General features: G+C 35.9%; 3 protein-coding genes across 11 annotated transcripts in view; all 3 read right to left on the reverse strand.

Moving 5' to 3' along the window:
- Nucleotides 1-14,376, reverse strand: part of CADPS2 (calcium dependent secretion activator 2) — a 573,333-nt gene that overhangs the window by 378,618 nt on the left and 180,339 nt on the right. The gene's annotated exons all lie outside the window — the stretch shown is intronic.
- RNF133 (ring finger protein 133) lies at nucleotides 1,710-5,067 on the reverse strand. The gene has a single exon (XM_065542516.2). It carries the CDS (start codon nucleotides 4,882-4,884, stop codon nucleotides 3,754-3,756), a length of 1,131 nt encoding a protein of 376 aa, XP_065398588.1. The 5' UTR covers nucleotides 4,885-5,067; the 3' UTR covers nucleotides 1,710-3,753.
- RNF148 (ring finger protein 148) lies at nucleotides 7,208-9,921 on the reverse strand. The gene has a single exon (XM_074035887.1). It carries the CDS (start codon nucleotides 8,282-8,284, stop codon nucleotides 7,373-7,375), a length of 912 nt encoding a protein of 303 aa, XP_073891988.1. The 5' UTR covers nucleotides 8,285-9,921; the 3' UTR covers nucleotides 7,208-7,372.

Genomic DNA, 14,376 nt, shown 5'->3' on the forward strand with positions numbered 1-14,376 from the left:
AACAGAAGCAAAGATCTGGTTGACATCAGATAATAATAAATATTACAACTCGAGTAACAGTTGGCTGTTTAGAAGTATTAAAAGCAGATGTAGGAATGATTCAGGGAAGGCAAATGATATTGTAGGAAAGTGTAGGAGGCAAGGAATTTGGTGGCACTTGGTAAAACTAAAATGACTTACAATTGGTTCTAGGTTGAAGTTGGAAGAGATGGACTGGGAAGAGAGGGACAACAGTTAAGGGAAACTGCTTGGAATGGGAACCAAGAACAAGTCTGAAGAAGTAGCGGAGATGAGCAGTCAAGCAAATGCAGAGGGAATTCTGAAAAAGATGCTGTAAGTTGTTAAGTTTTCAAAGATGAGAGAACATGATGTGTGGCAACAACAGTGTGTTGCTAAACTGGACATGTGTAGAGGATTTTTGAAATCAGAGTCACTCTGTTCATCAACAGTGATGAAAAGTATGCATGGCAGCATCTAAAAATCATCAAAGGACACAGTAACTTGGAGATCTGATAAAGATGCTGCCATAATTGTGAAGAGAGGGGTTAGAAGCTATGATGTGGCTATGAAAAGGGGAGGTAACAAATTGTGATAGAATAACACTTACTGGTAGGAAAGAGATCATCGCTTTTTCTAAAGTACACTCTCTTCCCCCCACTTATAAAACGAAGTATGTATTTAAAGATATTTCTGTGCTGATAAATATATTAATTTATAATCTTTATTTTTCAGCATTAAGAACTAAATATTTAAAAATACAGTTAAGTACAAAGCCAAAAAATCAAATGTGTTTTTAAAATACAAAAATAGGTGCTTATAGTAAATGATGGAGTGGGAGGACAGAACTGGCATGAGAAGGACTCCTTCACAGTACCAGCATGTGAAGATTTCTCTGCTTGCTTCACTACCTTCCCAAATGCTGATCTTTCCCCCAGTTGATACCTGTGTGCTGCTTCAAAACCCATTAAATGTGGTAAAGGAGTGTAAATCCCATCAGAAAAGCCAGATCCCTGGCTCACTAAATCCTTTGAAAGGCTCACGCTAGTGCAAATAAATAGCTGACTAACATTCTCTGCAGGACAATTGCATTATTATAATTCTATAGCAAGAGATAGGGATATTATCAGTGTAGTGTGTCCTATAACAAGAGATACTGTATAGATGGAGTAAGTCATTTCACCTATAGCACCATCTGATAAGAGTTGAAGTGGATATTTTTCACTGTAGTAGAATATTAAACGTAATTTATCTAAGGAGTGAATAAAAAAGCAAGCTTGATTCTTACAAGGAACATAAACTCCCTTCTGGAGTTCATATTATTAATCCCATGTCATTATGACAAGAGAGTTTGCATCACTAGGTACGAGAGAAAATGGTATAAAGCCCACAGAATAAGTGAAAATCTATTATAATGAATAACATTTGATATAGCAGTGCTATTTCCAAGTTCTATTTAGTAAACCCAGAGTGAAAGTGGTTTATTGATCTGTTTACAACATTCTAAACACTAAGATTAAAACTGTTTTGTTCTGACATAAAAGAAACAGCTATGTAAAGCACTTAGTCCTCTACCTGGCACATGGTAGCCACTCAGCAGACAGTTTCCATTTTCACTGACTTGACCCTTTCCCTCCCACTCCAAATATAGATTCCAACCACCCTTTAAAGAACATCCATAGAAAATTCTCAAACAAGCACACTGTGTTAAATGTTAAATGTCCACATTAACAAAGGTTATATTATAGAAGTATGCACAGGCCAATTTCTTATACATGGGAGTAACTCAGGTCTTAGATTGACAATGATGAACAAAGGAAAAGGAGGAGAAAAAAGAAAAGGAAAAACCAACAACGATGTGGAGGGAGAATGAAGAACACAATGGCACTGTCAGTGTGAATAGCAAACAAATTCTTGAACTGCCAGATGTCATGGAACAAGTACCCCACAAAAGAGTACACAGAGCTGCAGTGACCCGGCAAGTCTAGGTTCAGGGACTGCCAACACTACAGATGCATTAGCTGTTGTAGCTCTAGTGATTTTCTTGGACAAATGGTATAAATCACTTTAGCCACTCCACCCCCATCCGCTGCTATCCTGTAGTGGCAGAAACACTAACAGTGGCTAAAGAATGACAATTTATCCTGATTAGGAGCTGATCCTTTTAGGGGCAGCTGTCATGGGGTCCTCAGTGTCCTCTCTCTTCTGTGTGGTCCCTCATCCCTCAGGAAATGACTTTACTCTTCCAGGGTAAGCTTGAAATAACACTTAGTGTTCCTGCTAAATCCTCCAGTAGCCCTGGTGCTATGCAGTTCTTTCAAAGAACAGCTCTTGTGATTAACACAAAAGTCTCTAAAGTTGCATGTAAAAAAGCCTTTGTGTACCAAGCAAGGCATGGCTCACAACTGGTCATTTGCCCAGTTTTTGCTCCGATTCTTCCTGGTCTTAGATTAGTGCCTCTCCTCCTTTAGTCTTCCACGGGGTGGCAGTTATAGCCAACTACTACCCTTCTACCTGTGTCTAAATTCCAGTATTGTTAACACTGAGCAACTCCTAACATTCCTCTTCACTAGGTCACCCTCCAAGGTTGCCCAATAATTCAAATCCCAGTGTTAGCCTTACAGAGTTCAAAGCTGCTCATTAAAATTATGCGTGCTGAACTATAATCATGAATTCTGGACTAAAATTATAATTTAATATTTTTTCAAAGTAATTTAGAGTGAAAAATTTCAGAATTTTCTGTTATTTTGTATAATTGAGAAAAACAGTTAAGTTTTTCAAATTAACACATAATAGTTGCATTACAGAAAAGATATTTATCATTATTTATTCACATTCACTCATTCCTTCAAAAATACTTGAGTGCCAGGCACTCTGCTGGACCCTGAGAATATAGTGAACAAAAGAAACATGATCACATCATAATAACAATTCCTATACTGTATCACTTCTCTCAAGAATAGTCTGGCATAGGTTAAACATTTTATTTAAGAAACCAAACTGGGGAGTGGGGAGAAACACATGGGAAGTAAATATGCCATGACTAAGTATCAAAGTTGTTCTATGTTTTATGACCATGTAACGATTATTATAAGTAACACTGGACACTAAAATATTTGCTGTTCACTTAAAGAGTGCTAGTATTTTAAAATTTCACTACACAGATGTATATCACAAAAAAGTACTAATTGCTTGAACAGAACTATTTATCAAGAATAAGAGTAATAAAATTTTGTAAAATGTTCATGCCAAGAATGCAAAAAAAAAAAAAAAGCACAGTGACCTCACAACTAAGACATACTATAAATATGTTATCAAAAGATAATTTTTACTCTTCCTAGCACATAAAAGATAATTTGTTTTCAAACTTAATTGATAGTTTCTGTATTAGAACAAACATACAAATATATCAATAATATTTTTACCAAAATAGAGCCCAATATATGTACAGAAAATATTTAAGAAAACAAGTTTGTCCTTAGCTTTAACATGGATGTGTACATACAAATATACATATGCACACTCACAGGAGTAACATACACTGACAAAAAATTACACTTAGCAAAGGTCCAAAATTAAACAAACAAATCCTGCTAGGACTTTTTTTCTGTCTTTGAGGTTTAACAAAGAATGTAGAAAATTACTGAAGTAACAAAAAATGACACAAAAACCACACTTCAAACAGACAAACTGCTTGTCAGTATCAGGATCTGATTTCACATACAGGTTTAATACACTTCCTCAAAAGTCAGGCCATCAAGGTGAAGGATGAACATCTTCCACTACTGAATGAGGCTGGCTGTCATTATTCTGAGAAGTAGGGTTCTCCTCCACATGGATTACTTTATCTGAGGTTCCTGCAGGAGAAACTTCGTTATTTGTCTCCTCTTCACTAGGTGATAAGGTTTCACACAGTTCACTTGACATTAGAACTTGCAAAGGTTCTGTTCCATTTTCAACATCCACTTGAATCCCCAAAACTTTTAGAATATCACATTTGCAAATGGGGCATGTCCCATGGGATAAAATCCAGGGGTCAATGCAATTCTTGTGGAAAAAATGTTTACAAGTCAGAATACGAACTATGTCATTAGGCTTATAGTGTTCAAAGCAAATTACGCAGCTATCTCCATTTGGATTTATTTCCTCATCCCCCTCTTTTACCACTCGAAGTTGGAGTTGTCCAAATGCATTCTGAAGATCTGTTGTTAATCGCTGCCATCTCCGGTTCTGAATCCTCGCTAAACAAAGTCTATGAATGTGATAAAAGATGAAATATGCTAAGGTAGCAGTTGTGACAATCACAAAAGAGACCAAATAGTGATTCATCCAGATGATGTGCTTTCTCCCCACCTCAACCATGGCTGTAATGAGAACTCCTTTCTTAATTAAATGGAAAATTTCCGTGCCTTTTAAGTTACCAATCATAACCACAACGACATCTTCAAATGCCTGATGAAACATGGGGAACACCTGGTTGCCAGTTCCTGGAAAGTTATAGATGATCACTCCACTGGCTCCCTTCTCAGCTGCCACTTTAATTTTCTGTGTGAAGGTACAACCTCCCCGTTCAATAAGTGCAAGCCAGGTCTCTGAGTACTTTGATCGGCTGAAAATGGTATTGGGATTACATGCATTTTGGATTTTTCCCTCCGGTGGCACTATAACTCCTGCCACTCTCTTCAAAGTGGAGCTTCTTCCAAAGACTCCAGTCTCTCCCAACTCTGACAACACATGATTCCCAACATGAAATGATATGTTCATATAAGCCGTCCAAACAACACTTGCTCTGCAACAGTTCTGACTAACAAGCCAAAGAACACCAAACATGATAAGCCAGGAAAAGGCAGTGTTGTTTCTCCAAGTACCAACCTTGAGTAGATGCATCTTTCCCTTCTCCAAGTGACTTAAGAACCAACCCAACAGTTCCACATCTGTTGACAATTAATTTAAAACAACAAAGAGAAAAAAATCTTCAGGATACAAACAAGATCCACTGTCTTCCAGCATGTTTTTGTAAGAAATTCTTAAAGATGGCTTATGAGTTTCAGAGGTCTTATTAGAGAGGAGAAAAACTTTAGATTGAAAAATAAATCCCCTCCTGTTAACTCTAGATACTGCTTACTGTTGTTTGATGTGATTATGACATGCAAGATCCAGCAGCCAATTAGATAAGAGTTTAGAGCATACTGTGAATTTATTGGCTTAAATGCTGTTATGGGTGATTTCTATGTTGTTATTAGATATAATCACTGAGCTACATATAATCATAGTAGGTAGCACGTTAAACTAAAAATTAAGTCTAAAATTCATACAATGTGTGCTCTTTAAAGCCTGAAAGCACATGTAAGAATGCTATATAATTTTTTTCCCAGCAAAGGAAGGAGATATTTCCAACAAAATGGCAAGCTAAAAAAAAAAAAAAAAGGATAATTGAAAATTAGTTCTGTGACCAGATGTGAGGCAAAAGTGGTGATATCAGTGACATTATTTTTACATCAAAAAGTAAAAGTCACACTGCTAATTTTTGACTCATCACATAAACCCTTATATTGCATTTATTTAAGCTTTCTGAGATGTTTGTGGCTTTTGTTTTATGGTTTTGCTGTTTTAGAGTAAGAGATCCTGCTCAGTTTACTCCTGCCTCACTTTCTCTGTCTTACATTGACTGTACAAATGTAGTAAGTCTGACAGGAGTAAAGAAAGGCCTGACATCTAGGGAAGCTAATTTCTCTGCAGGCCTTGACATCTGTTATTAATCAAATAATATTTTGAAAGAGGAGGAGAAAGGGTGTCAAGGAAAAGATTAAATAAAGTCATATTGGTTTGGCACAATTCATTTTTTAAAAAACAGCTATTAAGAAAAACTTCAAAGGTGCATATTTAAAGTTAACCATTAGCAGCAATAAGTAGATGCTTTTATCAAACATTTTTGCAGAACTCAACAAATATCCCTACTAGAAGATTCCACAGGCTCTGTCCACTCTACCTATGTTTTGGCCACAATCATGTCAGTAGCACAATATGACCTCAAAGCTAAAGGATGTCATGTGGACTCACAAGCATAGTGAGTTCACAAGCAGCCACGCTGCTACTGGTACACGTTATTGGGGGTGAATCTCAGTGGGTTTTTTTCCCACCAGCTAGGAAACCGAGGCTAAAGATTCTGACCTTGAACATAAATGTCTCTGGTCTACATGTGTAGAGTGCTAGAAGTCACTTTTGGTTGGATCTCACCAGGACCAAAGGAGCTGTTACTTCTTATGAAATGTGAATCTACAACGTGGTAGTTTGAGACAAGGAAGAGGAAGGAACAACAAAAACTAGTATAAAAAGAATACTGATGATATAAAACATACCCATAAAGGTTGATTTTCTCTCCCAAAGGCCATTAATCCGATTTTATTTCCATATGTCCCTGCACTTTTTAAAAGGTATTACATGGTGTGTATATTCACAAAGTGACATTGAGTTATGCATCAAAGGTTTAGCATATCATCCAGAAACAGAAATTTTCATCAATACGACAATACCTAAATCTTTCTGTCTCTCATTGTTGTATAGGTGTTTATTCATCTACTAGAAAAAAAGGAAGATGCAAAATAAGACAAAGAATATAACATGGAAAGGCAATTGAACAAAATTTTAGCTTTGCTCTATGTTATCAAAATGCCCCAGAGAAACATTCATTACCATTTGGAGAGGAAAAGAGAAGCATTTACTAAGGACACTTCTAGAAAAGAAATCTGCTACCATAGCTGAGTCATTATGCTAGGATTTAAAGAGCTCTGGCAAACAAAGGTGAATGTTTGCAATGTTATCCTAAATGAGGCCTATAATACTTTAGAACACTTCTCCTTTCATAACTAAAGTGCTATCATCTAAAATAATTATTTAGAACGCATTACCAATCCAGTGAGTAGCTTTGGAAACTAGATTTCCTGGGCATTAATAAAATTAATTAACCATGCAGAATCAGAGATATAAATTATTAGATACCAAAATTAGTCAAAATGCGGAAACAAAGTACAAGAATTAGTATTAAAAAAGGAAACTTTAAAATAGCATGAATAATTCTCTATGGCAATGTCACAATCCTAGCAACTTGAAGAAAAAAATTGTTTTTAACATATACTAACGTTCTTATTTGGATAAGGGCAAAAAGGTATAAGAATTAAAGCTGATTAGAAAGACAAGAAGTTCAAATATCTGGGCATGATATGGAGTTTTATTTTTAAAACACAAATTTCACCCTTGTTTGTACCTGGATAGAGAAGCTGAAATTTTCTCTCTACATAAAGTACGATAAGAGAATTTATCTAATCTTTGTATTTGGAAAGATCTGGTTACATCTTCAGAAAATTCTCCAGATTTCTTAAGTTTTCAGAATGTCACACTTGCACATGGGACATGTCCTATGGGCTAAAAGCCAGGGGTCAATGCATGCCTTATGGAAAAAATGTTTGCAAGTTAAAATGCGTACTACATCTTTGGGTTTGTATGTGTCAAAGCAAACAACACAGTTGTCTTCATTTGGGTCTAATTCCTCATCCCCTTCTTTGAGAACTCGCAGTTGAAGCTGGTCAATAGCTTTCTTCACATCTGCCTTTATATGACTTCGCCTCCTGGTGGAAGAATTGGGCACTCTAGGTCTCCAGACACAATATAAGTAAAGGTAGGCAATTGTGGCAGCCAGGAAGGTAAATAGAGACATGATGTAATGGCTCACCCATGGCATGTGCATTCTCCCCACTTCAATGATGACTGTCACATAGACTCCTTTCTGAATCAAGTGCAAAAGTTCCATGCCTTTCAGGTTGCCTATCATCACCGCAACTATATTTTCCGTCCCCTGGTGAGACATGGGAAATACTTTATTGCCCGTACCTTGATAGTTGTAGATGATCACCCCATTTGCTCCCTTCTCTGCTGCCACGTTGATTTTATGTGTAAAAGTACAGCCTCCACGTTCGATGAGGGCCAGCCAAGAGTCTGCCTGTTCAGGCCTGCTGAAATTGGTCAAAGGATTACAAGCATTCTGATTCCATCCTTCAGGAAGTGCTACCACACCAGACACCCTTTCCAGAGGAGAATGATTCCCGAACACTCCACTCTCTCCTAACTCTGATATGATCTTATTTCCAACCTGAAATGTTATATTCAGGTGAGCTGTCCAAATGGCTTTTCCATTTGAGTCAGGAAGGCTAAGTAGTAGAAAGATACTAAGCCTCAAAAGTCCAGATGAAAGAGAACTATGAGTCGAAGGAGTAATTCTAAGGAAGCTCATGCCTCCATTTGTCTATTTAAGAGGCAAACTTGAGAAAACAAAACAACATCAGTCGTAAAAGGACATAAAGAAGATAGCTTGTTGGCAGTAGATTACTAAAGCACATAAATGGAAAAGGTCTCCCTGGATCAAAGATATCTTGCTCCTTCCAGCATTTTTATATTTGGTAGATTATCTTTCTCATAATGAAACAAAATAACAAGAGTTGTGATTGGTATCATGTGATTTCAAGAAAATTATGACATTCTAATGGGGAAATTGTGACATCAGAGGTAGTTAAACCAATCCAAGAGTTTATATTAGTGCATTGCATCCTGAAATCCTATTGGCCAAAAAGCTAAGCAATGAGTCAAGATATGTAACAATTTGAACAAGCTGTAAAGCAATAAATAAATTGGTAATAATTTTTTAAAGCCTTGGGTTTCCTTCTTAGTTCTGGATAGAATGAAAATCTACCCAGCCATGTAAGATTTTTTTTCTAGATGTAAGGCAATGGCAAAGATAAAAATAATTCATGTATTAGTGCATGTACCCGGGCCAGTTGCCAGTTTTCATGCATGGTTCAACACTACCCAATATGGCATTATGTGGGATGGTTCAACACTACCCAATATGGCATTCTGTGGGAAGTAGGAGCAAACCATTCCCACCAACTTCCCACATTAAATGCCTATCCCACACTTAAAGATCCAACACAAAGAAAACAGTGTAAACTCATATTGTTAGCCTAATACAGTCCCATCTTCTGGTAAGAACCTACTATGTGCTAGGCAAATACTGAGAGTGGACATACATTGGAGAAGAAAATAGAAATAGCCCTACTCTTGTAGAGACTAAGGATTTTGGATGATGTCCCAAGGACAAGAGAAACACACTGTAGGGTTCTAAGCCAGGGAGGTGATAAATGTGTTTCAGAATGTTCACTTTGGTTGCTTTATTGGGAAAATGTATTGGAGAGGGAGAATAACATGAGAATGAGCTTAGGCAAAAGAAGACAGTGGCTTGGGCTCGAAGTAGCAGCATAGATGTAGAGACATAGACAAAGGCTGAATAACAGATTTAGTAACTGGAAGGACAGTAGTGGGAAGAGGAAAGGATGGCCACAATGATAACAAATCACTACATTATTTTGCAAACTACAGAGTCTTTACTGCTTTAAAGACGCATTATTGTTTACTTTTACCTTAAATCTTTATTCAAAGTCTGTTTCAAGGAGCCAATAAATTGGCAACACCCACTCAAATATTTATTTTATACCATGTATAGGATATCTTCTATGTGCTCAGCATGCCACAAAGTCCTAGGGATAGAAAAAGAAAAAGAAAAGACCCTATTTCCTAGTGTGCATTTAATCATAGACATGATAGTTTTCTCATTTGGACAAAAGCATTTATTGTATTCCCTGGCCTATTGTATTTAATATTAGCTTTAAAAAAATAAAAAATTAGGAAACAGTCTACTTGTCCCATTCATACAATTCTATTAAAGCATGATTCAATTCACATCTGAAGAGTCCTTGTAGGCAGACTTTTTTTCATGTTCAAATGGAGTAAATTCCTGGCTGATTCTATTAACAGTGACAAATTGAAGCCTCATTAAGACGACAGTTTAACATCATCATATTATAGGTAATTTGTTAAATCTGTGATTATTTAACCTTTGGAAGTAGGATTACAAAATAATGTAATTCTGACTTTTTATTTTGCAGATTTTTTGTGGGTGAAGAGTTTAACCTGTAACCATATTTTGCTTCAAAACATATCTCACATCAAAAGGTTCTCTGTATGGTTGAAAGGACCAATTTGAGGAACTTAGCTAATTCATTCTATTTTTCTCATTATAATATAAAATGCTTAAGGCAATGATAGAACTGCCCTCTCTTCTGCCCTCGTCTTAGAACAAAATAGACCTATAAGAAACAATCATCTATCTCTTAAAAAGTGGTTTTCAAGTTGGGGGCAATTTTGCCTCCCAGGGGACATCTGGCTGTTTCTGGAGACATTTTTTGATTGTGACAATTAGAGAGTGTTACTAGCATCTAGTGAGTATACACCAGCGTTGCCGCTAAAACATCTGAAAATGCACACAGTAGCTCCACACAATAAGAAATTATGTGGTCCAAAATGTCAATAGTAAGGTTAAGAAACCCTGATCTAATGAAACAGCCTGAAGGGAGAAGCATCCCAAAACTCTCCCATCCCTGATGGGTGGTCAGATATAAATTCTCGACACAGAATAAGCTTTTATAATTGACAATGCCTCCATCAAGGATAATGCCCTCAATGCAACTTAATTTCTCCAGTTTTCCCTGGAATAGAAACAGCAGAGATCTGTACAAGTTACCTATTAGTCCATTAAGTATCATGACAAATTGCATATATTTTATCAGAATGAGCTCTAAGAGTCTTCCTGGAGCAGCATGTGAATGGAGGGGCGGGGGGAGAGAGACACAAAGAGACAGACAGAGAGAGAGAGAGAGAGAGAGAGAGAGAGAGAGAGAGAGATGATTGAGGCAACTGTAATCTGTTCCTTTTAGATCATTTATTCAATACACGGACATTCTTTATAACAACCAAATATTGAAGAGTTTTTCATTCTGTTGAATTTTGCAGTTAGGTTAAAGAGAACTGAAATATAATACTAGGGATAATATATATTATATATAATAATTTATATATTACATATAATATATGTAATATATATTATTATAATATATGTAATGTATTATATAATATATAATTTATATATATTATTTATATATTATATATTGTAATTATAATTTATATATTATATATATTCAAGGATATATATATTCAAGGAATATATATATGTTTATATATTCCTTTTACATGCAGGAATGTTTACATTCCTTTTACATGTATATATGTACACACACACACACACACATTTTTTTTCCCCAGAAACTTACCAGACTTCCCTCAATGCCCCTTTGGCTAGAATTGCTTCAAAAACCCATGCTTAATGAAATCCTTGGAAACTGGAGTGGAATCATCATGATTATCTTAGGTTAATCACTATTTATCATGTTGTAGAGAGCTCATTCCCTGGGTGAGTACATGGCCAGAAGAAGGGTGAAGATTTGAATGCTGTGTTACCAAGGGGAAAGACATGAACCAGAAGGTAAGCAGGCAGGCACAATGGCAGTTACAGGCTCTAAATTCCTGAAGTACCCCCAAAGGAATAATACTTAACCATTAACCACAACAAATATGTAATATGCACTGTACACAAGGCACTGACATGAGCCAGAGTCTATGTTAATGGGGACACAACATGGCTCTGACCTTAAGGAGGGCATCATCTAGGCAGAAGAAAAGAGTAATATGCAAGTTGGATGTATATATGTGTGTATCCTATAACTACCAGGCTCCAATTAAATTTTTGAGAAGGTTATAACTATTATTGAGAGAAAAAAATCAACTAACTGACCTCTACCCCTCTGCTATTCTTTGATCTCTATGGGTAACAGTGCTCACACTTCCAGAAATCTCTACTCCAATAAAGCAAAACAGATAAATACAATCACATTGCACTGCTCAGATAGCATCTTTAAGATTAAATGAAAACCAATAAACTACCTCATAAGTGTCAGTACCCAGGGCTATGATATCATGAAAGATCTCTAGGAATTCACAAAACAAATATTTATTTTGCATTTAGGCTCAAACATTACAACTATGTATGTTTTTTTGCAAGAAATTAAATGAATCATAATGAGATCTGAGGAAGACAGAATACTGACTCTAAAGTACTTCACTGAGAGCAGCACAAAAGCAAAGAGTGCTAATGATAATATTTTTCTGAAAGCGGAATCTTTACTTTTACAATTTTTAATGTTTTCTAATATATATGTATATAAAATTTCCTCAAGCATCCCCTCTAATTACAGCTAATATATCAGTGGTTAAGAAAAAAATTCATAGTTTCATGTAACAAAACTAGTTTATATAAAGGCATTTCTGGACTGTAGCAACTATAATTCTAATTTCTATACTTTTAAAGTAAATTTTGTTGTGTATATTTAATGTATACAACATGACACTATAAGATACACATATATAGTAAAATGGTTGCTATAATGGAACAAATGAACATATCTGTCATCTCATCTCATATAGTTATCTATTTGTCTTCCTGTTGCAAGTGCTGCTATAATCTACCCATTTAGAAAAAATCCTGATGTAATTCCCTCTACAAAATTAACTATTCTATTAATCTCCTTGAAGGACAAGATTAAATCTTATTCTCATCTTTTTAATACCCAGCTTCTAGGACAGTATTTACCACATCATAGGTTCTCAATAAAAGTTGAATTAAATTGATAGTGTCATTATCCTCTGTATTCTATCTGGTAATACTCCTTATGCAAAATTGTATCTACCAAGTTTTATCTTCAGAAGGGTGATCATTTCAGTAACAGTACAGAATAGTTAGAATATGCATAATGAATTCAACTTGTAATTATTCTATATATGTACAAACAGAATATGTGTGTGTATATATATATGTGTGTGTGTGTATATATTTCCACACATATTGTATTGGGTGTGTGTATATATATATATCTTCCTTGCTCTTAGCAATCATAAAACTTGATTCCTTAGCCATACCTTAATACAAAGACAAATGAGCATTTGGAATATGATCAAATCCATTTAAACTGTAGTGGGCATAAATAAACATAAATTAAACTCTCTTTTTCATTCAGAATTCAAGTCATGGTCTACATAACTTTAACAATAAACTGAAAACAATTTTTTCCCCATTCAGTCTACCAATTTAGAAGACAGAATGGTAATCAACAGAGTAGGAACTCAGTATTACTACTCTGGGAAGTACTGGGGGAAAAATTCACATTGTAGTCTCTGCACTAGGAGGGAGAAGGAGGAGATAAATAGTCTTAAGTAAACACAAGATTAAGACAATATTTGGCAGTAGTGTAATTATTATCTTTGAGCTTGGAACAAAATATATCTTCATATTAACGATTTAGACCATATTTTTGTTTGAGGCAGTGGTGAATAGGCAATATACTCAAAAGAGGAAAAATAAACCCAAGCAGATTCCTTGACAGCACCACCAGCAATCGTCCTGTTCTCTTAACAGGCTACTCTGCCCCTCTCATTATTAAGGTCCAACGATGAGGACCAAAATGGTTTGGAGGCTACTTCTGGGACTCCATCATTTCAAGATTGTCCTAAAGCTTAAAACAGACTCTAAATCTTCCTAAGCCACAGTCATTGAAGGTTTGCATATGCTTTGCCTTCCTAATACAAGTCCTATGATGGTTAACTCTGAGTGAGTTCCCAGCAGTCAGAAATAACAGGGCAGAGGTGATTAAGGAGATTTTCCCCTTATGTTTTTCCAATTCACAGATCACAAAACCCTTTCTTATTTCTTATATAATTTAATCCCTCCTGTGAAGGAGCAGAGAAAAACGACGACGACAAGATGAGTATAGAGTCATCACACTAGCAGAAACAGTGAACAGTGTATTAAAGCACCAGGCCATGTGACAGATGTATCTGAAATCCAGTTTCAGCTACATGCTAGCCATTTAAGCTGAGACACATTGAGCCTCAGCTTTCTCATCTGTAGTCTGGAAAAGTAAAGTCGGCCATGGTGAGTGTTGGATGACATATTTCACATCTGTTTGTAAATCGCCAAGCACACTGCTAGCTTAGCTTGGGAGCTATTCGATAAATGGGCCTTCCTTCCTATTCTCAATCCTGAAAAACCTTTTTCTTCCATTTTCCACCTAATAACATTCCCATCATCTTTACAGACCCATCTCAATCTCCCATTTGTGATCTCCCTAGCCAAAACCACCTGTTCCTATGACATATTATTTTTGTACCTGTTTGTCAGTCATTTAATTTTGCCTTATATTATATATAATTAGATGCATACGTGTCTGTGTATACTTTCACTTGGTTTAGAGTATCTTGTAAGCAGTGGTCTTATCTGCTTCATTTTTTTAAAATCCTGTTTTCTCCCTCCTGTCCCTACACTAGCACAATAAAACTTGTTCAAGGTCCCTGACAAAATGTTTGACTTTTCAAGTACTTTCT

This window comes from Macaca fascicularis, chromosome 3 (genome assembly GCF_037993035.2).
Source record: "Macaca fascicularis isolate 582-1 chromosome 3, T2T-MFA8v1.1".
NCBI lineage: Eukaryota > Metazoa > Chordata > Mammalia > Primates > Cercopithecidae > Macaca > Macaca fascicularis.

Bases quoted from the DNA above. Each gene is read 5' to 3' on its own strand.
- RNF133 (XM_065542516.2), bottom strand. From the start codon at position 4,884: ATGCATCTACTCAAGGTTGGTACTTGGAGAAACAACACTGCCTTTTCC.
- RNF148 (XM_074035887.1), bottom strand. From the start codon at position 8,284: ATGAGCTTCCTTAGAATTACTCCTTCGACTCATAGTTCTCTTTCATCT.